Source organism: Mixophyes fleayi, chromosome 6 (assembly GCF_038048845.1).
Source record: "Mixophyes fleayi isolate aMixFle1 chromosome 6, aMixFle1.hap1, whole genome shotgun sequence".
NCBI classification, from domain to species: domain Eukaryota; kingdom Metazoa; phylum Chordata; class Amphibia; order Anura; family Limnodynastidae; genus Mixophyes; species Mixophyes fleayi.
The window spans coordinates 182,044,153-182,070,975 of NC_134407.1; the positions used below are offsets into that span (position 1 = coordinate 182,044,153).

The following is a 26,823-nucleotide window of genomic DNA, read 5'->3' on the forward strand; positions in this document are numbered from 1 at the left end:
CTGCTGGCTGCACGGGAAGAGCTACGATTGGTGGATGCCGGTTCCTTATTGTTTCCTTCTTCGGCATTGGCCAGGAGTGATGACAAGTAACACCATGTTAAGTGACTTTACATCACCATCTTTCTTTCTGGCAAGTCATGTGGTTTTTACACTGGCACATTCACATCCTGTACTTTATTTCTTATCTTTTAATACTTCCATATAGAAAGTGTGAGCCTTGTGCCCTTTATACCTCTCCTCTGCCTCCTCCTATGGACCAACATCCGCCACTTCCCCTTTCTTTTAAATGATTACTCCTTCTAGTGTGATGGGTAGACAGTGCTGCAGGGCCTGGTTATTAACTAGGCAGACTAGGCTGCAGCCTAGGGTGCGAGGCGCCAGATTTTTGAGGGTGCAATATTATTAAGGGGACCGGTATAAACTGAAATTAATTTTAATTAATTTTAAAATATAAAACAATTGTTGTTCGCTGAAGTAAAAAAGAAAACGTAGTAAGGTTTTAATCTTGGTGTATTCCCACGGTAAAGGCTGAAGACAATGAGTCATCCTCAGACCGGCACTAAAGGATAAGTGAGCATTCTAGTAACAAATATATAATAGAGGGCATCCAATGGGGCAGGGACTGATGCGAGTTCTCTGTACAGCTCAGCAGAATTAGTGGCACTATATAAATAGCCGCTGCTGCTGATGATCTTAAGGACTAAAATGCAATACAGTTACCAAGTTAAAACTGGACAAAATACATTGGTATGTGCCATACTTGCTTTCGCGGAATTTCCTGGAGGTTCCGGAATTACTGGGTGTTCTTCCTGACTCCTGTAAGAGTAGACATCCTCCCTGTTCTTGGTGGAGGTGGGGCTTAATGATATGATTGCGTTACACAATATTGCAAGTAGGGTGTGGGCTAAGTGCAGTTAAGATTCAGCTCTCACTGTGGGTTACCAAACCTATTGTTTGCTGACAATTTATAAAACATTTACTGATGAGTAAAATCTTTTACTGGCACATTATGTCTTTCTAAAATGTATACGAAAGTAAAATTAGTATCTAGAGATAAAAAATAAATGGAAATTAGGCGGCTTATAACCGATATTCATACCCAGTGCTTTTTTTTTTTGTCATAGAACGCACCAGAACAGAGTTCCAGCACCTTTTTTCGACAGATTTTGGAAGTTTTAAAAGTTACTTTTGAACATTTGATGTTTGGTCCACGTGGACTTGAATCGCCTTGACAAGCATAGCAGGTCGGCGGCAAAATCATTTAAACGGTGCATGTGGGCTGCTTGTGTGTCGAGTACGATGCATGCGTACTTCCTCTGCGCTGGTTGTGATGGCACTGCTCGGCTTGTGGCGCTGCTCAGCTTGTGATTGGTCATGTGGTCGCGCGCTGAGTGCTTTTTGCGGGCGGCGACCGTTATGTCACAACTGACATGTGTGTACAGTGATTGACTGCGTGATGTGAGCAACGGCACCTTTTTTATTACAAAAGAAAGCACTGTTCATACCTAAAACAATTGTGGCAAATGCTGTGTGAAATGTTTTACTTTTGGAGATTGTCATGTACATTTACTGACTCTTCGCAACCATGCTCCCACCTTTAATTCACAAGGACTCACAAGAGTATACTGTGCATTCCAGTCAATCTTGTGTGTCCCTCAAAACAATCGCCATCATAATCAACATCTGAATGGAATCAATAAAATATTTGGGGGGCTGACAGAAAGTGCAGTCAGACAAATGGCCAAAATCTGTGTGATCAGGCTGAGAAATTATCTATTAAACTTGGCTGCACGTTTGTGGTCAAATTGGATATACTGTAGGTCTTGATGCTAGGACAGAGCCATGTATGAGCAACTTTTGATTAAAAAGTTTGATTTGTTCAAAGGTAATTCTTAACATGATTATGGAAAATACAGTTTCATAAAAGAAATGTTTTCAAAATGAAGAATATGATTAAGTGCATTTGCACAATGACCAAATCTGATGTCCAGAAGTATAGTACAAACATCCCTATATTTGGCATAGGATAGCACTGTCTAAAAAGCTGTTAATTAAAGGGTATGTCGTCATGTCCATATTTAAGTCTTACCCCTCACCACCACCTAACATGGTGACTGTAATATGGGAGCATCTCCCCTCACATTCTTCCTGGTAACTTTATATTCATTCTACAGAGCCAATGATATTAATTGTACTTCGCTCAGGAGTGGAGATCCTGGGGTACTAAGCCGAATCATGGAAGATGTGTAGTGAAAGCAGCAGCTGACTGGATGGCTGTAATCAAATCAAGTAAAGACAAGCAGGGGCACTACTTAGAAGCAGAGGACGGATCAAGTTAACATCCACTTTTTGTTGCACATGGACCCAACTCTTAGAGGCGCACTCAATACAGAGGGAACTAGCAGTACTAATATTTGTTACATATTTGAGACATTATTAACTGTATCATATAAAAATATACATGTTTTTTTTTTTTACTAAAATACACAGTAATAAATATTCATGATACAATTCTTTACCATTATGGATAAGCTACACAAGTTGAGTTATTGACAACTCTGTAATTGTAACAAGCACCAATAAATACATAAGTGCAACAAATAACATCACTCGGATGTCCCATTCTTCGCTCAAATGAGTTCCAGAAAAATTAGAATATGTTTCACCACATTTTTGACTGTGTATTAATTACATTAAAAACATTGTTTATCTTTGATAGTATTATTGTTTTTTTGTAAATCATTTATAAAGCAATCAAAGATAGGAAGGTGCCATCTGCTTCTTCGATTGGTGGCATCTATTTTTCTTAATCACTTAATTTTATGCCTTTGTAAACAAGATCCCATTACTAACAGAGTTAAACTTATACACCTCAACTTACTATAGACCTCACCTTGAATCCATTCAAAATTTCTTTTATACATTCCCTTTAGAGTATGCAGAGGCTGTTCCTCACAAGTGGCAGAGAGGTTAGCATTGCTGCATCAAAGCGCTGGGGTTGTAAGTTTGATTCCCGACGTGTGTGTGTGTGTGTGTAGCTCTGAACAATATGGAAGTGCTACATAAATAAATATCACTGCTCCTTCTACTAATTCTGAGGAAAGAGCTGCCTGCATCCAATGTACACATTTCCCTTCACTCATCTTCACGAATCTCTCCCTCTCCTCACACTCATGCATCACATTTCCCTCCCGATTTAGATCGCAAGGTGATACAGACAAGGACCTCTATCTCTCTTCTGTCAGTGTTTGTACTGCAATTTTCCCATTTTGTAAAGGCTTGCGTAATAAGTTAGTGCTATATAAATTCTGGAAATAATGATAGTAATTTCCCAAACTGCTGTAGGTTTCCCAATTCAATATCAATACAGTATGAGGTACACTCACTTATCAACTGCGAGTTATGATGGCCTTAAGGTTCATCATACATAGTTGGGGGTGCTCAGGCCAACTGCCAGGTCTCTGGAAAATGTGTCTATACTGTTGTGGCTGATCAGAGTATATACATGTAAAATCACGCCTGATATTGTCCCCCCAGTGTCGCCAAAACAGCTCAGACCCGTCGAGGCATGGACTCCACAAGACCTCTTAACGTGTGGTATCTGGGACCATGAAGATAGCAGCAGATCCTTTAAGTCCTGTAAGTTGGCTCTGACTTCTTTTTCCAGCACATCCCACAGATGCTCGATTGGAAAGAGATCTGGCCAATTTGGAGGCAAAACTCAGCGTCATGTTCCTCAAACCATTCCTGAACAATTTTGTGTATTCCTGAACACAGTGTGTATTATCCTGCAGAAAGAGGTCACTGCCATCAGGAAATGCAGTTGTCATGAAGAGGTGTACTTGGTCTGCATCAATGTTTAGGAAGGTGGTACACTTCAAAGTAACATCCACATGAATGTCAGGTCCCATGGTTTCCCAGCAGAACATTGCCCAGAGCACCACACTTCCTCCGCCAGCTTGCCTCTTCCCATAGTGCATCCTGCTGTATTCACTTCTCTACAGTGGTTTTAATGTTGTGGCTGATCGGTGGATAAAGTGTGTGGCCAAGCCTGAGAGATCCAGCTGGTTGGTACACATGCTGAAAAGTCACGTCGAGCAAAGCACCATTAGCATGGTTGAATGAAGACTGTATACACAGTCAGATGTGGTCATCTTTGAACTTACCTTTACCCTCTGTCCTGACTGATATCTGGTCTGCCCTGTTCAGATGTTAATTGGGATCTTATGGGGTTCACACGCTGCAGTTTGCAGATACAGAGGTATAAAACAGCCTAATGGGCCATTAAAACTTGTCTGTGGGCACCCTAAGGGCCTGTGTACACAGATGTTTTTGTGTTTGAACAGAACAAACTACAGTCAATGTAGGTCTATGGATTTATTTTATGTTAATACAGAGAGATGTTTTTTTAATACAACTTTCTTCCATCTTATCTTTTACTGTTGAAGTCCATTTTTTAAAAGCACAGCACGCTGCAGTTATCATCAGTCATTTTTATTTTAAAAAAACAAAACTACATCCACTTTATATCAGTTTTTAATAAGTTAAATGCGCATAGACTAAGTTGGTCCTGAGCCCGTTTAACAAGATTTTATACAACCTATTGATGCTAGATTCATTCTGGTAAATATTCCATGCCAGACAGCTCTAACAACTATTCTGTAGTAAAGGGTCTATGAAGAGTCATAGAATAGCTCATCAGCTTACCAATTTTCTGTTAGCAAACATAATCTAATAAATTGAAGATAATGATCAATAACTTGCAATAGTCTCTGTTTTTGGGGATGCAAGAGAGTGAAAACTTTAATCCTTTGGTGCTAGAAAATGCAAAATGATACTGTATATTCATATTTTGTACATACACAAAATAGTCCGTTTTGGCATGAAATCTGGAAATAATCATCAGTTTTTCACAGCTGTCTGCAAATCACCATTGTAACAGTAAGCTGGTCTCCCCATCTGCTCCCCAGAATGTCCTCGTCAGTGGTTCGGTCACTCCACAGTGAGCTGAACACTGTCACTTTCGCTATGCTGATCGTGTTTCCGTGCTGAAAATAAACAAAAAAAAATTGTGCTTATTTTTCTTTTAAAAGGTAAAAAACACAAAAAGCTGCTTTGTCACCCATACAATAGAAAAAAAAATAGCAGGTCTCTTCTGCAACCACTTGGACCTAATTAACAAGTATAAACTGGTGTTCCAAAATGTGACTTCGAAGTCATATCACATAATGCATAATGTTGTACTAGTGTGAGATAGTTTAAGTGCAAAGCTAGAGTGCCAACAGTTGTCTACACCGATATAATAACGTTTTATAGACTGAATGTCAACATCAGCATTCCACTTTTAAGAAGGTTAAGTTAGAGAACAGGGGATCGCAGACACTGAAAGATGCGAATATGTTTCCACATCTCAACTTAGTTATGAAAATTACAGATGTAATGAATACTTAATCCTAAAATAATGTTTGGAGGCGTGTCATTAAAAAGTCACTGATTAAAGTTCAGAATTTGACAGGCTAGAAAATTACGCCACCTACACACTATGAGAAAACACTGCAACCAAGACACAACATGATACAAAAATATATACAAACACAGGTGACCGGGTAAAGCAAATCAGATTATATCTGGAACAGATAGTGAAAGGGATGGTAGAAATCAGCGAGAAGAAGGCCGAAGCTTAAGAAGACAGGGCTAGGGAAGCAGGCCAAGAGGTACAGAGGGTGAAGGAACAGTAGAAGGAGCACACAAGGAAAGAGGGCCCTGCTCATGAGAGCTTACATCCTAAAGGGAAGGGGGAGACACAAATAGGGTGGTACTAACTGGAGGAGATATTCAGGACAAGGAAGTTAGGAGAAGGACTGATAGACTTGAATAAAAGAAATGAGTCTTAAGGCATTCACCAATAGCATTGATCCCTATGCAGATTATGCAGCAGCTATGTGGTCTCTTGTCAGTACAGACAAAGCGCATTGTATAGGGATCAGTGATTTCTATGTATATGGAATTCTCTTTAGTGTCTCATGCATGTGTGCTCTGTGAAGAAACGTATCACACATAGTAGAAATAGGTTTGTGTGAATTGTTTCCAAAACTAAACCATGGATACAATTGTGAACATAAAAACTCTGAGCTGTGTTGTACCCAAGGACAACAAATACAAAAAAAATTGCTTCCTAGATACAAAGTTCTTAGTGCAGAAAGATAAAGCAATGCCTTTAGATAAAGATGTATGCTGCATTAGAAAACAGATATGTTAAAGGTAGAAAACCAATTTAAATTTCAATACTACAGACACTACAACTCAGAACAAAATTGATTAGGCTGTATGATGTTCAGTAACAAACTAAATAAATTATTATTTTGGCTAGTTAATATTTAGGAATAGCAATAACGTTACCAATGTAATACATTTCCAACTGCTGACGTAAGCGAATCTTCTTCATGTCATCATAGAAATTAGGCGGTGACGCCGTTTCCACTGTTGGCGGCACTGTAAAAATCCTCATGATCTTCCGTTTGTTCCTGAAATACAAATATCTTGAAAACAATCTCTGTTTCTGCAAAACATTTCTTGATTTGCATTGGAAAGATTGAGGAGTTCCAGAAGCCTCTATAGTGCACAGTATATATAGGCAAAAATGTAATGCAATGATCGATCCAACCCTATCTTTTTAAAACAACAAGGTTCCTAGATATAACTACATACTGTATATACAGATATTATGCTTTTATAAACGACAAATAAATGCAACATAGTTCAAAAATAAGTATGGATAAGGAATTAAACAGGAATGCAACAATGCCACTTTTTAATATTAAATTGAATATACCAAAATTGTTTTACGTAAATTTTGTTCAACCGTAAAACTGGCATTCTGAAATGAATCAGGAAGGGGCTTACTGCTAAATCTTATATGTAGTTTTATCTCCTGGATGTGATAATTCTGTGTCCAGGACACCCAATCAGGGAAATAAGGATTCAGATTTGTTTGGCTAATTGCCAAAGTTAAGGATGATCCAGAATCTTGCTAAAAATTCTTAGACTTTGAACAATTCCTCAGAGAATTCCTAGAAATAAAATGTTAGTGTTAATATCGAAAACATTTAAAAGTAAGGCTAACTAACTCACTTTCTAGCGTACATGAAGAGACCAAAGCTCACGAGAATCACTATCAAATAGACATTGGTGGCTTCATTCCAGGCCTCGTGTACAGAATAGTCAATCGTACCATCATCCGCCATCACTCCATATCCACCTGCCATGTCCTGTACAAGCGAAATCTAATGCAATGATTGCAGTGACATTCAGCTAGGAACACAATGTGAGAATAACAAATATCACGCAAAGTTAATACGATAGATTTGAATTGCTGTAATCGCTAATAGATGGCGACACATACAATTCATAGATCAAAAAAAGCTGTCATTAAATGCAATTAATTACTTGCAATGTACACAAGTAAATTGTAATAACAGCAAGGTGTAGGACTCCAATCCAAATCAACGTTTTTTTCTGCTTTGCAGTGGATATGACATATCTCCTTAATTCAGTTAGTTTAGTTTAAACCTACATTCAAAAAGTTAGTTTTGGTGGAAAGATCTTAAATTTCAGATTGATGTGCTAGAATACAGCACTGAACCATACCCACGTTATAACCAGGGCAGACTGGAATGTGGGAATAGATCCTTCATCCCTACCCAGGTTATAACCAGGTCAGACTGGAATGTGGGAATAGATCCTTCATCCCTACGCAGGTTATAACCAGGTCAGACTGGAATGTGGGAATAGATCCTTCATCCCTACCCAGGTTATAACCAGAGCAGACTGACGTGCAGCATTACTGCACCATTAGAACCCCCTCTGCTAATCTCCTCCTACATCGACACATAATTAAATCTCCCGTACGTACCTGCAGACCTGGCGAATCCTATACAACCCGGGCCTCAGCGTGTGGTCACGTGACCTCAGCAGTGCTTCCTGACGGCAGATAAGAGCTGCTCTCCTATTGGTCACAGCTGAGAGCTCTCCCATTGGTCCAGTTATTAAATGTCTCCTACGTTCTTTATTACATTCTAACAACAACAACAACAACAACAACAACAACAACAACACGGGGATGATGGTTCAGTTCCTCTAATAAGTAATCGGTGTTGTTGGGTAAGTGGTTTCATGGTACATAGAAAGCTAGAGATGTCCTGCCAAGACAATTGAAATAAGACTGACCAAAACTGATCTGATTTTAAAAACTGGCACCAAAGTGGGTGGAACTCTCACAGTAGCCGGTCTGAATAACGTATTTAACAAACTCTGCCCACACTGGTAAGTAAGTACTTCGATGTGAATCCCTGCCTCCCTTCAGCAAGCGTAAATATAAGCACTGGCTAGAACTTCCCATGTTATATGAACACATCTAATAATAAATAATAGATTATGTTTGTGCAACAAAAACTTAGCCATATACACGATTGATTCCAGTGACAAACTGCCTGTTCTTGGCAAGAACTTCTTGCTGGAAGGTATGACAAAGTTAAGTGGCCATTCCTGCACCCACGACATGGCATAATGTACTGGGCTTCTAGGATAGGTACATGGTCCATGGCTCCTGTGTTTTAACTGATACATCCCCTGACAGTGGTTTAACCTCAGTGCCAGAAGTCAGGTCTGGCACCCAGAACAAGACAAGCAAAGTACTATGTCTGCTCTCCCAATAATAGCTAAATTTTAACAATATTAATGACATAATTGGTGATCCAAATTGATACATAGTGCTTTGTTGCAAGGACAAAAACCTTTAAATTCTAGATAAATTACCCTTTTCTTTCTTTCTTCTTAGTGAAATTGCAAATTTTAAGATTATACATGCTGGTAAGCATTTACCATATAGACGCTTAAAAGCTCAGCCACCTCTGTATTATTTAGGGTGCCAGCTAGACATCAAAAGAACACTGTTCTCGTCAGCACTGCACAAATACATGTTAATAAATAATACCAGCTGCATGGCAATATGAATACACTGTATGGATACTTAAAAAAAAGAAGACAGCTGTTGTCAGCATTTATTCTTGCCAGTGTACATTTGCATATAGCTAGCACAATACAAATATAATGTATTAATTTCTATGTTGATCAAAATATGATTACACTAATAAGAAGCAGCACTGGCAACAAGAGTATTTTTTATTTTCGGGGTACGTGCTTTGAGTGCTGTATTTTCTCTGCCATCCTGATGGACTTGAATGGTAGCTTGTGCATTCAACTCACCAAAGTGGAGAGGCAAGGTTTCCCCCAACAGTACACAATGTATTAGGGCTATACAAAAAAAAAAGCAGCAGTTGGATGACAATATAATTGTTTATTTTTAACCTGCTAATTAATCGTCCGATTTCTTTTCACAAATATCATTCCCCAGTTTTAATTAAACTTCAACTCAATATCACAAAACAATCATATTCTCAGAAATAGTATAATAGATTTATATTCTAGTTTATTTGCGTCCATTTCATAATCCCATTAATTAACATCTAGCCATAGATCAGTTACTCTGCTGTTTCTATAGTGCATCAGTGCTGACTTCTAGCCCTCGATGGTTCCTGCTGAATGAATTTTACCTATGTCAATTAATAATTCTTCTGTCTACCTACAGTTATTCTCAAATTACTATAAAATCCTGTTTTTATATATTATATAACTAACTCATAAAAACGAATTCTTAATTATCAGTTTAGAAACCTACATAAATTTACTTTATTACCTCTTTTACTACAATACATTAATTTCCTTTAGATCACTTACACATTTTACTCATTGAGCTTTGGGGCACTACAACGGAGTTAAACATATAACCGTTGTTCCTGTAAGCTTCCAGTCTGTTATAATGTTTGTTGTATGATAGGAAATAGAGCAATGATTCCAATTAAAGTATTGTAAATTAAATTGGGTTCATTTTCATTAATGATTCAAATCCTCTGCTCAATAACCAATTTCTTAATTCAGTTTAAAGCAATTACAGTTCTTGGTATGTATCAATGAAAAGGTGAATACCTCCACTGAATGGTTTCGGTATCAATATTCATCTATTATACGGTGTTTGGAGTGACAGAATAATCAGTGCATCGCCCTACTTCTCTTTGAGTCTCTTACAAATTAATCAGGACTGTGTTTAAAAGATTAGTTACCGAACAGTTTAATGTCAACTGATTATTCGAGAGAGGTAGATTATTTCATTCCACACTAAATATATTAATAAACATGTAAGTATCATTCAAGTCTTACAGAAACTGAAACTTAATAAATCTTTATATATTACTGCTCCCACATATCTCTCTTTTTTGTGGTTTGTGTTAATGAACTATTTTGGATACAACATGTAGCTGATTCTGAGTTTATGAAGCTCACATTTCTTTAGCATGTGTCTTTTTCTCGATCTCTCAGCTAACCTGCCTGTCTGTATTCTGCTTGACAACGATTTCACTTTTCAACACGACTATTCTTTTTGTATAAAACACTTTAACTCTGTTTTCTTCATCTACCACCATTGTTTTCTTCCATACTGCCTCACACTGGCACACCCATCTTTCTCTGTCTCACTCCCTACTCCACACACCCAATTCCTTCTACTCCCAGCTGACACTTTCCAACCTCCAACCACCTCCATTCTAAACCAATCGGAAACAAGCAGCATGTACGCTACATGGCCAAAATTATGTGAACACCCGAACATCTTATCTATCTCATTCCAAAATCATGGACATTAATATGGAGTTGGTCCTCCTTTACTGCTATAACAGCCTCCACTCTTCTGGGAAGGCTTTCCACTAACTTTTGGAATATAGCTGCAGAAATTTACATCCATTCGGCCACAAAAGCAGTAGTGAGGTCCAACAATGATGTTGGGCCTTGCTCACAGTCAGCATTCCAATTTATCCAAAAGGTGTTTAATGGGGTTCAAGTCAGGCCTCTGTGCTGCTTAGTCAAGTTCTTCCACACCAAAGTCAGGAATTTGTTTTTTGGCAAACCTCACTTTGTGCACGGGAGCATTGTCATGCTGAGAAAGGAAAGTTCTTCCCCAAACTGTTGAAATAAAGTTGGAAGCACAAAATTCTCTAGAGTGTCATTTTATGCTGTAGCGTTAAAATTTCCTTTCGCTGGAATGAAAAACAGCTTCAGATCAGTATTCCTTCTCCACCAAATATTACAGTTGGGCAGTAGGCATTCGGATATGAAGTGTTCTCCTTGCACCCGCCACACCCACATTCAACAGTCAGGCTGCCAGATGGTGAAATGTGTTTAGTCACTGCAGAGAACTTGTTTCACTGCTCCAGAGTCCAGTGCCAGTGTCCGTGTGCTTTACACTACTCCAGTCAACGTTTGGCATTGCGCATGGTGGTCTGAGGCTTACGTGCAGCGGCTTGGCCATGCATACCCAATCCATGAAGCTCCCATTGAAACAATTCTTGCACTGACGTTGCTTCCAGAGGCAGTTTGGATCTCTGTAGTGAGTGGGGCAACCGAGGAGAGGACAGACAATTTTTTATGCACTACGTACTGTGGGACTCAGCTCTAGTGTGACACACATCCCTGAGGAAGTCCGCTTTGGATATAAGAAACATTTCCCCACCACTTAACCAGACTCTACACCTAACAGCAAAAAAAAAAAACCCAATCAGAGAATCCTGGGCTACAATGGAACGCATCGGTGTCTATGCTTTCCACACACAGCCAAACCCAGAAGTTCAGCATTTTGGAAGGCATATACATTCAAACCATAAAAAAAACCCATAAGAACCTGAACAGGAGCGCTCTTGAGCACACCAGAAGAAGACTATAGTAAACTAATAATTAGAGCAAAATACCTTAATAATCACTTGCAGCACCCATAGTATATACTGACCCAAGATTAACTATACACATAACCAAGCTACATAACACACATGCCCACACATCCACAACACCACCTATACAAGACCATCATCCATAGCCGAAGAGCCTTTAAAATCAAGAGCTATTTACCCAACACCAAAACAACCTATTTATCTCTGAGCCACCAAACTGACTCAAGAGCTGTAGGCTCACCACATAGGAGCTTAACCACCAAATAAGAGCTATAATCACTCAAACTTTTTTTTCCTTTTCCTGCCCCACATTATAGAAACCAATAATAGACTTCACACAAAGATAATACCAACCCCGTCAGAATATCAACACAGAAAGAAAATTAAAATAGGAAGAAGAAAAATAACACACCAGGAACTACCACCCAGCCTGAACACCAGCACAAAAAGGTAAAGCTACTAACAAAATTATCTTACACACTTCCCAAGATACCACACAACACAGACACAAAACGGTGTGCTCAGAAACTACAACCCAACCAATTGATTCACAGGAAAGGAACTCCTGAATCTTATCCGTACAGCAGCCTACTCCTAGAAAACACCTACCCCCCACAAGCACAGACAGTCCAGAAACCGTCTCACTCCTCTTAGGATATTGAGACTGCCTCTAACTCTGGTGAGCACAAATCACTGACTGTGTACGTTATATTTATCTCTTCAGCTGTGGTGAGAATGAGTCATTGTACACATTTCTCATTAATTTAAGTTGTGTTTCTCCCCTGAACTGCTTGGACCTTTGGCGTTTAAAACCCCATTCTGTTCTATGCAATCTTTGTTAGTGACAGAAGTTACTCTGGACTACTGAACAACCTGCTCTCTCAGTTACCAGTTTCTGCTTCAACTCTGACTCTGTACCTTGGCAAACAGCATTACTACTCCAACTCAGCTTTGCGGCATCCAGCTTACTTAGTTTGAATTCTTCTGTGAGTACGGCAGGTTGAACATTGTACTGTTTATATGAAGCAAATGTCTGCTTGTTAGGAAGGAAATCTTTCTACATCACTCTGCCTAGAACACCAGCCCCATGTATTCTTCTTCGAATGAGCAAATGCTGCACAGCAAGATGCTGCATTTGTATAGGACTTCCACTACACAGTAAGATATATTAAAATACAAAATAAAACAAAAACGTACATTTTAATAAAAATACTATTTTCAACCATAAGCACATTTTATTTACAGAATCAAACACAAAATGACAAGTGGCCCTTTAAATTATTTTAACTGTTATTTGAAAAACAGGCACATATTGCTGACGCTGCCCTGTTCTGGTGACATTTGGGACAAGCAAGTCTCTGGTGCCATTGCGGGAGTCAGAATAAAATTTATACAGTTTTCCTGTTCTAGATGCACAAATCAGAACCTAAATCCAGCACTTACTTGTTTTCAGTGACATAAAGGATTACTGGGTTACCCATTTCAATGCTAGGAACCGAGTACCAGGTAAAGGGGCCAAAACAGGCATGAAAAAAAGTGTGTATCTATGGAAATAAATAAGAAAACCACATATGGAACATTTCATATAAAAAGTAATGTGTACTATTTATAACACAGAAAGAAAATATATATTTGTACATTATTAAGGTGTGTGTGTGTGTGTGTGTGTGTGTGTGTGTATGTGGGGGGGCGGTGGCCTGTGAAGTAGCAATGGAAAAATTCCAGTTGCAGTTCTGAGAGGGACTCAGGGAGACACACATCCTGAGAGAGTCCTCTGCAACAAAACAACTAAAGAGCTGAATGGAGGTCTAAGTGATAGTGAGACCCCAGAGAGGGAGAGACGCAAGGGGAGAGTGGAAAAGACTTACCAGTGAGGGAGTTTACCGGACATATGAACAGAGAGGAGCCATCTTGGATGCAGATACTGAAAAAAAGTGGGGATAAGTAACCCATGTTACTTTATTATCGATATGTTTTGACTGACTATTGTGTTACTTGTCAGTTAGGGAACAGGTGGGAAGACTTGAAGAATACTGTATAATACCCTTTTGCGGGACTCTGATAACAAGGGTGAAGTGTACAGACAGATAGCATAGGCAAACCGAGAGGGGGGGGGGGTTTTCTAGTGCCTGGAAACCCCCCTCCAAGCCTGGGGCACTGTATAATTGAGGTGGCTGGACCCTGCCCCCGTTTCACACGGCTCTGCTTGAAAAGGGAGAGCTGCGTGCATCTAACAGTAGTGCATGCATCATTGCTCATGTATATTATAGGGATAGGAAGAGTTGGCGAGCAGCCATGCCCCCATGCATGCTGGTCACACCCACTGGTGGCATGGTGTAGAAACCCCCCTCTACAAATCCTACGTTTGCCCCTGGATAGTAAGGGGGCATAGACAGCTTAAAACTGAAAAAAACTGCACCAAACACCATAAACTGGCATTATCTGCTATCTGTATGAAAGTCTATAACTGTGTGATGAGGAGCCAGCTTTTATTAAAGTAACGGTATGCTTATGCCTAAGACGAAGAGAGGGAGCAGTGTTGTGTAAATTGTGTAATGCAGTCATGTTAAACTGGAGGAAAGACAGAGAAGAGAGCATGTTATATCAAATCACTGAGGAAAGAGGAGTGATCTGTATTTGATCAACCAATTAACAAAGACTGCATGACTGTATATATTTGTCTAATATTAAATTGCATTTATGTGATATTTATGTTAGCAAAGTTAAAGAAACTAATAGAGTTTAGTGTATGTTATTAGTGATAGTTATCCTTTTTACAGAGATACATTTTTGATAAAAAAATCTACACAAAAAACTTTAGGAATCTACGCCTCACTAATAAACGTTCCGGTGTGGCTTTTAAAGATCAATCTGGTGTGAGAATATATTATTTGTGTGTGCCTGTGGTCCAGAGTAGGGGGGCGGAAGGTTCCTTGGTCTCCCTCTGATGTTGCTACAGCTGAAACACTACCCAACGCAGACCCTATGGTACCCAGACCAAGGTGGAGGCACTGTGGCATACGGAGTACGAGGTAAAAAATAATTCACAGATAGGACACACAAACTAATTAATACACCCTAGTCTGAAAAGGGGGTGTAACATTAGTGGCACTGCTGAGATCTAAGTCAACAACTCAGAGCTTGTGGCAGGAAGAGATATACAGCTGGAGCTAACAACTTGAGAGATACAGACAGTTGTTTTGCATTGAAGTATCCGAGGAAGAGATTGCTAAAGTGACCGCATAACAGGCATGGATGCCTAGGCCTAAAACTTGAGACAGATGTGGTAATGGTCAGACTCTGGTACATACTGTGCTACTGGAGGGTCAAATTAGGTTAGATAGAGACTTACTCCCCAGCCTGGCGAAGATGTGAGAGTTGCCCCTGAATTGAACCCTACTCACAGGGAGGAGACTCGCTCCAATGTACAACTTCCAGATACTCGAAGGCAAGCAAACTCATCTTTAGGTTCCAGTGAAGTATCTGACCGAGAGTCAAATGTTCCTGATAGCCATGAATAAGATCGTAGAACATTTGGGGAAATCCCAGCACAATGGTGAATATAGATGGTTAAGACCTTTCTCGGGTGTCCAACCTGTTCCGACTGGAGAAGAGGTCTAAGAGACATGGAAAAACACTGCCATCTTGTATCTAGAGGAGTGGCACTGTCCAGAAACAGCCAAGAAGCAAAAGAATAATGGAGAGCTTGCAGAGCCCAGCGATGTAAATTGTAAAAGCTGCTCGCCGCAATGATTCACAGGCCACGGCCCAAGACTATGTATCAGCATTGGAGAGAGTTCAGGACATCTGAAGATGCTACTGACCTATTATATAAGCAGAGAGATATGTGCCAGGAGTCTAAATATCTATATCGATTGGATAAACTGATATATCTCAATGTAGAAAAAGAGGGAATGACCCTTGCTGAAGTGGACGAGAGTCTCATGCGAAAGTTATTAAAAGGAATATTATCCTTAGATCCAGTTGCTTTAAAACTATGAAGCAGCTGTGTCAAAAGAACTGTGCCCACATTCAACCAGTTGATACACGAAGTCAAGCATGAAGAAGCTTTAGTTGATTTCAGAGATTGGGTGATGTTAAAGTAATAATTTAATTTCTTCAGCAAAAGAAACTTTAAGAATAAAATTATATCATTGTTTATTTACAAAAGAAAAGCTTGCGCTGTGATAAGATCACTCTCATTTTCAGTCTCTGAAAACTCTGGTCTTTCACAGACCAGACAATTACTTTTAGTACCAACAAAAGTAGGTTGTACTACAATTTACAAATGTCATATTACAATTGGCCGAGAAGGTATATAGGTGTGTCTTGATCCTTTTGGCTCCCCTGGATTCAGTGGAGACTTTGGAGAAATTCGTGCAAGTCTTTGTTCATCAACTTTGATTAGAAACATCTGTTCTTTGAATTAACTTCTTCATTCCTGTTCATATCCCTCTCATCAGCTCACACGCAAGGATCCAGTTGACATAATAAAACCACATCAAATATAAATGATATACTAAAATAAGATAAAACAAGATAAATATATTCATGTTAATAAATTGTCTTCATCCAAAATAAAAAATCTTTGACAGGTGACCAAGAAAGCCAAAGTGGTCAGTTAAAAATCTGAACCCAATGTGAAAGAGGAGTTACTAAAGATTCTCTGTGCCCAGAAACAACAAATAGATCAGCTGAGAGCTATTCAACTGGCCAGGGAGATCCTAGGACCCTTGCATTCACCACCTTTCAGTCGATCAGAATAGAGGGTTGACCCCAGGAAGTACTTTGAATGTTGCCAGGTGGGACATATATCCAGGAGGTGTCCCAGCAGGTGGGATCCAAAAGTGCCACCGGAAAAGGCATGTCACCCTGAACCGCCATCAGGAAACGAGGAGGGGACCAGAAGACCCCAAACTGGCTCCCTGCAGAAAGAGTGTAAACACCATGGAAAATCTATTGAATACATGGAGTAGACGGTCGCCTGTATTAGTCGGCCCAGTGCCATATGTGCCTGCCCTAATTAATGGATAAAAAGTGTACTGCCCTACTGGATAGTGTCTATTGTATTTGAGAAGTGGTTTCGGGAGAACCTGTCGGACGTGGAAGTACAGCCATTGTCTGGACTGAGCATCTGGGGACTCCGCAAACAAAGCTATCCTTACCTGGGATACATTACAGTTGACCTGAAATTCCCACGAAGTGGAGCCGGTGTTGAGGAGGTGGTGTCTGTAGTTGCTGTGTTATATTCTGAGCAGGGAGAAGAAGAAAGATGTGCATCTTATTGTGGGCAAAAACACACACCTGTTCAACACCTTAGCTCGATGGTGCTGTGAAGCAGGAGGGATAGAGTATCAAACACTAATCCTCCACCATGTGTGCATAGCAGCTTATTGAAAGGAAACAGGAAGCTAGCAAGCCACGTGTAGTAGATTTCAACAGTCTACAGCTTTGTTTTGAGGGATCGGAAGCTGACTTAATATATGTTGAAAAGGGGATATGTGTTCTCGATAGGAGATTGGGACATAGGTTTTGCTAGAGGAGTCCACCATAATATCCAGCTCACTGACGAGAAACCCTTTTTGGGAAAAGGTCCAGACGACTCTCCCCTGCCAATCTGTATGATGTGAGAAACCATTTAAAGGGCTTGTTAGAAAACAAAGTGATAAGAAAAAAAATCGGAGAGTCCCTATGCTTCTCCTATAGTGGTAGCTAGGAAGAAGAGTGGCGACATAAGGATGTCTGTAGACTATAGGACTTTGAACAAAAGGACAGTGCCTGATCAGTATACGGTGCCTAGGATAGATGAAGCACTAGACTGTCTGCAAAGTAGTAAATGGTTCTCTGCATTGGACCTAAGTAGGTATTATCAGATCCCCTTGAGTCCCGAAGATGCAGAGAAGACAGCCTTCATATGTCCAGAGGGATTCTTTCAATTCAAGCGAATGTCGCAAGAGGTGTCAGGGGCCCCAGCCACATTTCAGAGGTGCATGGATGAAACAGTGAGAGACATGAACTTTTGTGAAGTGATTGTATACCTAGACAATCTGTTTTTGGCAAGATGTTAAGAGAGCACAATGAAAGACTGCTTAAAGTTCTCCATCATCTGAGAAACCAGGGACTGAAACTATCGTTTGATAAATGTAAGCTGTGCCAGAAACAAGTGAAGTATGTGGGACACATTGTCAGCAGGGAGGGAATCTCCACTGATTCGGGCAAGATAGCGGCTCTGATGGAGTGGACTGGCCTGCAAAACTGAAAGAACTGTGATCTTTCTTTGGATACTATAGAATAATTTGGGACATACTTCCTAGAGTGACCAACTGCTGTCAGAGATGACCAAAGGCTACACTCCAGCGAGTGAACAAATTAGCAAGCCAGAAAATAAATATCATCTTCAGGTCAACGATCCTTTTGAAGAGAGATGGATGGCTGAGTGTGAGAATGCTTTTAGGAAGCTGAGTCTTACACATTCTCCTGTACTTGCCTACGAGAACCCTGATTTACCCTATATCCTACATGTGGATGCATCCTTCGAAGGACTGAGGTGAGTGCTGTATCAGGAGCACAGAGGGAAGTTGAAGCCTATAAATGTAAGCCGATGATTATCACAAAGTGAGAAAAATTACCCGGTGCACAAGTTGGGAGTTCCTGGCATTGAAATAGGCAGTTGTTGATCAGCTACACGAATTTCTGTATGGTGCTACTTTCGAAGTGCACACAGACAACAATTCCTTGACTTTTAAGACTACAGCACAGTTGGAAGCCTCCGGGCATAGGGGTTGGCTGCCCTTGCTGTGTATGACTTCCCTTTGAGATACTGACCTGGTAAGGGTAACATAGATGCTGATGCACTCTCTAGGCTGGCGGGAAGGCAAGCTGAGTCAACTGAAGAATGGGTGGAAGTGCCAGTGCCCAAGGCATGTGTCAAGAAGGGAGAGTAGTGCCAACACCAGTGAGTGCATCACAGCATTAGGGAGTACTAAAGCGGTATTGCCAAAACAGTATTGTTAGCTTAGACAGCTGGAGGAACCTGAATAGAGTCAGTAAGATGCAGCTGAAGAACGATCAACATGAAGACTTGTCTATAGGGGCTGTGCGTTGGATTGTGAAAAATCAAGAAAGATTAGGGCTTAACGCTCTCAAAACTGAGGCAGCTGCTCTATTGCACAGGCAACAAGACTGTTTGATAGTTAAGGGAGGGCTCCTCTATAGAGAAACCTCTTGCAAGAATGGCACACTGAAGAGACAATTGGTCATTTCCAAGAAACACAGTGGCATTTCTAAATGCACTGCATGATCAACACAGACATTTGGATGTCGATAAGACTAATGGGCTTATTGGTGATCAATTCTACTGGCCCAGAATGGAGGCCAAGATAGAATTATTGTAAAACTAATGGAAAATGTACCTTAAGAAAGACATTTCCTGAGAAAGCTGCGCCCTTAAAGAACATCTCGAGTGATGGGCCTTTTTAACAGTGCTCAGTTAGTACATGTCTACAACTGTACGAAAAATTATTCTACAGTATACTCTCATTACCTGCTCAGTTGCCGGTTGATATATGTTTTGGAGTCAACAACACTCCCCACTGGAGGGATAATCACCTTCAGTATGTCAAGTGATTGAGAGAAGAGTTAAGGGAAGCCCACAAGCTCGCTCAGGAAGTTTTCACCCAGTCGGGGTTACAAAATAAAACCTGTTATGATAGTCAGGTGAAAGAGTAAGGTACCTGGGGATACCTGGGAAACTAAAGCTGTCTAACAGGTGGAGAAGAGACAGGATGCAGTCTCCCATGCATCCTGTCTTTCACTTCAAACCATCTCATGTTCTCTTACCAGGGGCTTGTGAACCACCCCCAGTCCTCAGCTCATTGCAGGTGCCCCCACCTTTTGAATGTGCTCATTAAAATAAACACTTTCCTTGTTGCTTAAAACAAAGGCTAATTTACATGGCATTCTCTGTGTGCAGATTCTGTTATAAAAGGCCAATACATCAACATAATAAGGCACAAATAAGGATAATGTTATAGGTCTTGATTTCACCTGGCAACATTGAAGAATATCAAATAGATCTAAAACACATGCATACATGGTTATCGCGCTATAATCCAAGAATATTAAGCACAGTTTTCACAAGAAAGGGGGTCCAGCAGGCTAAACTTCTGTTTTTAACGTCCCGACACCACTTTCTTATCAGAGGGAAGAGGGGTTTGACAGGACATGCTTTAATAACTACAGGACTAACTGGCAGGTAATTTCTACTCTTTAATGACAACTGTTTTTACCATTTATAAACATTGTCTGACACACTGCTGTATGTAACGTCCTGCCAGAAAATAACTTCTAGCCCTCTCGGCTCTGATGGTAGAGGCGCCGTGGCAAAAAATGATTATCACTCCCCCTTTCGTGCAGAAAAAAATAAGGTAGTTCATACAAGAAAAACCCCACAAGCTAATTTATGTTCACAAGAATGTATTTTTAGCACTCTACCGAAAACTGTCCAGAAGCTTATTAATGTTTTAAATGTCACTTACATTATATATTTTTTTGTCTGTTTACAACTCGAAAAGTTGTAGAGAAACCCGGCTAAAAAGTTATTTATTTATTTTTTAAATGGGAAAAAAAAACAAAAAACAAAAACACAAAAAAAACCCACATGTATAATGCTAGTAGTTCTGGTAAAAATGTAAATGATTCAGAAGGAACAATTATAAATAATTGGATAAAATCGCCCTGGTGAATAACAAATGTGAGTAGGCACTGACACTTCATGGCCAGCTACAGCATTGAATGTCACCTAACTCCATCGCAGGACATTCCTTTTTTATTTTCCATGCCCCTTACCTTTGAGAGAGTAGAGTGTGGATAGTAAAAATAATTAAAACACTGCTGTAAAATAAGACTAGTGCAAGGTACCAAGGAGGTCAGTGACACTATAAAACAGACCACAGATGTGGCTGCGAATATACTCATGCATTGACAATTGCATGCATTGCATGACAATGTACCATCTACTGTAAAATAAGTTTGTTTGAGACAGAGCAAGTTACTTATAGCAGTTGATCCTAATATCCAGGCATGTGCTAGCTTCATTGACATTTTGAAAGTGTTCCATGGTAGAATGTATAACAGTCAGGTAACACAAATGACGTTAACAATTCTCCCAAACAAGGATCTATTTTACATCTATTAAATATCATTTCTGTATTACAGCATTTCAAACTTCTCCCATTTGCTGTAATTGTGTGGACCTGGGCAGCAGATTAGTGATCAGACAGCAGGCTCACAGTCCTCACAACTCCACCTGCAATGGGACCTCTTCTGCTGTCACGCCCCAGGATCCGTCTGTACCCGAGCTGGTTTGTGTATCTGGAGCATAACTAGTGACTATGTGCAAAAAGGTAGGTGGCTTGATTAGGTTCCTTTGCATGGAAGAGAAAGGGCTGGTACAGATGGTGGTTGCTGCGGGATCACGTCCATCCAGCTGCCCTGCATAGCTCTGCCGCTGAAGCCTTAGCCCTTCTTGCCCAAGATGTTGCTACCGTTCATGTTGAGTGAGCTTTCAGAATTTCTGCCACCTTACCCCCAATTGCTCTTGTATTCCTATATAATTACATCTCTGAGCCATCTGGAAATGGCATGTTTATAAGGGGCATACCAGTTCAAAGGACCAGTAAGTATCCGAAAAAGTTTCTATTGTTCTAAATTATTCAGTCCTGGATAAATATAAGAAAATTTCAACAAACGCAGCTTTCTTTCTTGTCATCACTAGGTTGTGGACAAAAGGATGGCAGTACCTCTTGATTAATGTGGAACTGTTATGGAACTGTCAGTATCAGTCTCTGGATTCTTGTGCCAAGAAAAGAACCTGGGTACCTTCGTATATTGGCTTGTTACCATAAGGTCTACTTGAATCCCAAATTTTCTAGTCAATAGATAAAACACTTTATGATGTAGAGTCCATTCCCCTGAATTAACCTCTTTTCGACTGAGGTCATCTGCTATTCTGTTCCGTTTGCCTGATACATGAAATGCTGAGTGACTTCAGATTTTTCTCTGCCCGAAACGAGATGATTTTTGCTTCTTCCACAACCACTGTTCTGCTACCTCCCTGACTATTTATGAAAACCACAACAGTCTTATTGTCTAAGAATATTCTCATATATTTCCCTTTTAGCTGAAGATGAATGTACTGAATTTTCTTCCACACTGCTCTCATGTCAAAGACATTTATCTGAAGTCTTTTATTGTGCAAAAGCAATAAGGTGGTTATAAGGCCACGAATCATGTACATCTAATTTACATTAAAAAAAAAAAAAGCACTTGGTACATTAGATTAAATATTCACAGGCAGCATTATCCAATATTACAGTAATAATATCTCAAATTCAGAAGTGCAGTTAAATATATATTTTTTTATTTTAGGAAGAACAGTTTCAAAAAGGAAAAATCTCCCATTCAAGAGACAAACTTTAAAGCAGCTTGGAAACAAAAACAAGATTGTGATTTTGTGGCTCTGCTTTTTACCACTACATATTTTGCAAACCACTTCATATAGAGCATGGCTAAAATAGTTGCACTAACAAAAAAAAATAAAAAAAATAATTTGCAGGAGGTTACCAAATCAATTCTCTTATCTAACCAAAATAAATTTGAGTGACGAATCTGGTGTCAGGAGGGGCAAAAATAAGAACCCCACTACCCCCCCCCCCCCCCAAAAAAAAACTCCACAAGATATGACATTGTTTATACATAATAAATTGAAATGAGAAGAGTCTAACAAATGCTTGGCATCTCTTTAGATAGCTGGCGCTTTTGTATACACCTTCAGAAACCAAAAAGAAGTGTTTACCACAGCTTTACAATGAAATATTTTGGTTTTTCATCCGATCATACAATTCTTGGACATCAGTAACAGTTTGCCGCTTGCATGTGGTGAGCTGAAAGTCTTCCAATTCTATGTTATCATTGCGAACATAGTGATTTTACTATTGTTATTTTGTAAGACCCATCCAACTGATAGAACATAAATTAGTGGGTCAGTTGAATTTGATTTTACATAATCTTGTGAATTCATATGAATGAATTGCAATTATTGGCAAACAAACCATGCCTAAAATACTGTACCCAAAAAGAAAAAAAAAAAAAAAAAAAGTTGCTAGGAAGCATAACGTTCTGGTTCTATGAATCTTTACTGTCATACTTAGAGCTGTGCACTACCACTGGCATTATGGCATTTATATCTACTTAAGAAACATTACATCATGTTGATCTTACAAAACAAAAATACAAGCTTTGAAAACACATAAGAGCTCACTTAGCCCTGTCACAGCCACTCTTCAGGCAGTGACAGGGTAAATAAATAAACATATTATAAAAACGAAAAAGAAAAAAAAATCATGCTGCATGTAATAATCTATAGAACAGGGCACCTTCTCCAGAAATTCAGTCACTTTATTACATTCATACAAGATCCGAATACTAAAGACAGAGTTCAACTGAACTTTATAGCATCTAAGACTTGCTCTTGAATAAGAATGATCAAGCTTCAAGTGCTCCCCTGAAGGTCATAAAAGCAGAGTACCTGTTCTGTGATCAACCATACACACGGTTTGACCCCATTTACAAATGACTCATTTTGAATAGAGCCAATATGCAATGTTGTGTTATACAGCACATTTATTTAACTACCATATATTGATTATTTCCTTCTCTCTGTAGGCACAGCTTGACCATAAGTTATTAGACTATAATTATACAAAAAGCATAATGTAGACCATTTTCTAAAATGCTTGGAGTCATGCCCTAGAAATAGTATAACAGTGCTGATGTACCAATACGGCAAGTACAAAAGCAAAATATTTGGAACATAATACCTACTAAACACCTCCGTAACAAAATACAATGAAAAGAACAATTCTTACTGCAATATTTGAGCAAGAAGTTAGGACTACATATTCTCTGAGATTAAATACTGCACAATGCATCTTAAAAAAAAAAAAAAAAGAGAAACACAAAAGAGGGAAGAATCTAAAAAAAATTAAAAAATAGAACATTAGGGTTAACAAAACTAAAACAAACTTTTTGGCTCCCTAAGCTGTCCTTTTAGTGGCAATATTTAAAGTCATTTTGGACTAAAGAAGTCCTAGTTACCCAACTGCTTTGTTATCTATCCTGCTTCCGCATGGGGAAATATATGGAGAAGATTTTCTTGCTCTATATAGCAGAGAGCTTAAAAAGAAAAACCAAGAAAACAAAAACACAATAGGCAAAAAAGCAACAGACAAGAGTTAACAAAAATAGCAACTAACAATTTAGGACAACCAAGATTTTTTTTTTTTTTTTCCATACAAGCTTCATTACTACATTCGGGTAATATTCTCGCCTGTTATCAAATAGTGTGAGCAACCTGCTCCCTTTGTACTGATATCCTCCAGTAACACAGCAGTCTGCATGCTATTCTCAAGGCTCTGCAGTGCTGAAGACCTTGCTTCTGGTTTTGTTTTGTTTTTAGAGTGGTTCACCATCACCAACCCAAAGTCTCTTCATGTTGAACAAAGAGCAATTTGCTCTACTTTGCCAAGGTCCATTAAAAGTTGTTTGATCCGATGCTTCAGTTGAGGAAGCCGTGCAAGTGGTTCTGGAGGCTCTAGTTCTCCTGTGTAATCCAAGAAACTCTCTAGAACTGCAAGATAGAAGCACAGTGGTCTTTAGGATTACCAGCATCATTACAGTTTGCATCACTACATCAATACTGAAACTAAAAATACTCTCCAGTGCCAAACACCACTCAAAAGCCAAAAAGGGATACGTTTTGAACAAATTTAGAAAACTCCCCAATGAAATAATATATTTCAAACATAACTCATTCAGATCAAATTCACAAAAAGCAAAATCATATGAACAAGTCACATTAATACATTCAACCTGATCAGCAGCTATTAAAATGTAAAGATTTCTTTACACATCATACTTCATAAATAGCATAAAATGTAACTTTTGTTATGAATCAAGCACAATAACAATGTAGGGTGGTAATAAAAACGTCAAAAAGAGGGGGATTGTCCCAAGAACAGCCCATAATGAATAATAAGGAAAGAGACATGTCAAAATAAGCCGTACAGAGAAATATTCCTAAAAAGCAAGAATAGTTAAACATTAAAATAATCCTCAAATGAATTCATAAATAGCAGCAGCACATTGGATGAATGTGCACAAGCGTGTTTAAACCATGCTTAAATGGATTTTAAAAGTATCCTCACGTCATTAGATTGCGGTCCTCCATACATAGTTGGTGAGATGGAAGACATTACAATGAGTGAGTGGGGGATACTCCCTCATCACTTTGTACTCACAGCTGACATGACTTTATGACTTTTGTGGGTATAGAGTGGATAAAACAAGACAAACAGGGAGGTGATCTAAAATTAACCCCTTTGAAAAGAATCAGTAGCAGATATATAAATTATGGCCAATATTGCTATCTAATCCATTTGAAAATCTACTGTTCACTTTATATTTGTTTCAGTACATGTATTCATTTTTTTTTATTATTTAGCAGTGGAAATATAGTGTAATGCTGTTTTATTATACATATTTTAATATTGTATTTAAATAAAGTTTGATAGTTTTGTAATGATCAGCTTGGCTTTAAATTAATGAAATTGGAAAATGGATCATTATCTTAAAATTGCTTTTCTATATAAAGGCAGACTTGTTCTAATGAACCAATAGCATTGTATCAAGTCTAAAAGCTACTATAGACCAACAATCCCATTAGCCATTGAGGAAGTACCTTGTACAAAATGGGTTGAACACAAATGGTAACAATTGGGAGCAGTGTGGACACCAAGTGGAAGGTAGAGGTCTTCCAGTTCTGGACTTCTAGAGACATCATTGTATTCCAGTTATTTTTCACTGAGGTGTTGCTATATATGTGCACTAGTTGGTTTTATCTCAAATGTAAATCGGACATTATGTTTCAAGTTTGATAAATTTCAAGTGTTATTAAAAAAATATGCTAGTTATGCTTACTATGTTAATTCCTTTTTCCTTTGAAACACTCCATTAGCCATTACAATGGGTAGGTTCCCTTTTCCAGTTTGGGGGCTTTCTAACCTGTCTCTACCTAGACCATACATGGAGGCAGTAACTGCTCTTCCCCTAATTCTGAATGACTTCTCAAGCTCTCTTGAAACCTGGGCTTTCATAGAAAGGAATTATTGGTAAGCAGAATATACATTTTTCCCTCTTCATTCCTCCATGGCAGTCTTTACAATGAAATGTACCCAAGCAATAAAGTAGGGAGGGGCCACATAATAAATAAGCCTTATATGCTGCATAATGAAGAATTTATTCAGTGGCTGTGAGGAAAACATGTCTCCCAAACAGAGTGAATAGATAAGACATCCAGATCATAGTGAAGGTGTTCAGCCACATTCCAAAACTCTGTTGCTGAAGCTTGAGCCCGTCTTGCCCAAGAGGTTGCTACTGTGTATGCCTGTATGATGACTTTCCTGTTCCCATCTGGAAAACAGGATTTTTACTTACCGTAAAATCTATTTCTCTTTCTCCACTGGGGGACACTGCCAGACATTGGGGTATAGTAGTGGGATTGGGAGTTTAGGCACTAAAAACTTTATGATTTTTACTCCCCTCCTCTGCTATGCCCCTCCTCTCCAGTAGATGCCTCAGTTTTGACTAACCAATTGTACTATAAGGAGCTGCCCAAAGGGTAAAGAATGTAAATCAAAAACATTCATAATCAGATTGTCTACAGAGCAAGGGGGGGACACTACAGAGCAAGGGAGGGAGCGCAGTGTCCCCCAGTCGAGAAAGAGAAAGATTTTACGGTAAGTAAAAATCCGCTTTTCTATCTCCTACCACTGGGGGACACTGCCAGACATTGGGGACATACCAAAGCAGCCTCTATGGGAGGGGATGATCTGGAGCGGCTGCACGCAATACTTTCCTGCCAAAGCTCGCA

At 39.3% G+C, this 26,823-nt stretch overlaps 2 protein-coding genes across 7 annotated transcripts in view; both read right to left on the bottom strand.

Moving 5' to 3' along the window:
- Nucleotides 1-4,357: 4,357 nt before the first annotated feature.
- On the bottom strand, nucleotides 4,358-8,053 carry SMIM19 (small integral membrane protein 19). Of its 3 annotated transcripts, none has more exons than XM_075215384.1 (4): nucleotides 7,913-8,014; nucleotides 7,132-7,268; nucleotides 6,400-6,524; nucleotides 4,358-5,048 (listed from the first exon to the last, which is right to left on the bottom strand). In XM_075215384.1, the coding sequence occupies exons 2-4, from the start codon at nucleotides 7,263-7,265 to the stop codon at nucleotides 4,993-4,995; spliced, it is 315 nt and encodes a 104-aa protein (XP_075071485.1). In that variant the 5' UTR covers nucleotides 7,266-7,268; nucleotides 7,913-8,014; the 3' UTR covers nucleotides 4,358-4,992. The 3 variants fall into 3 exon arrangements, with proteins under 3 accessions (XP_075071485.1, XP_075071486.1, XP_075071487.1); XM_075215385.1 differs by having other exon boundaries at nucleotides 7,132-7,283; nucleotides 7,913-8,009; XM_075215386.1 differs by lacking the exon at nucleotides 7,132-7,268 and having other exon boundaries at nucleotides 7,913-8,053.
- Nucleotides 8,054-22,232: 14,179 nt separating this feature from the next.
- PHF20 (PHD finger protein 20) overlaps nucleotides 22,233-26,823 on the bottom strand; it is a 56,855-nt gene continuing 52,264 nt past the window's right edge. For all 4 annotated transcript variants that reach the window (XM_075177481.1, XM_075177482.1, XM_075177480.1 and 1 more), the window contains one exon: nucleotides 22,233-24,522. In XM_075177481.1, coding sequence (XP_075033582.1) covers nucleotides 24,383-24,522 — 140 coding nt within the window. In that variant the 3' untranslated portion in view covers nucleotides 22,233-24,382. The remainder of the gene's footprint in view (nucleotides 24,523-26,823) is intronic.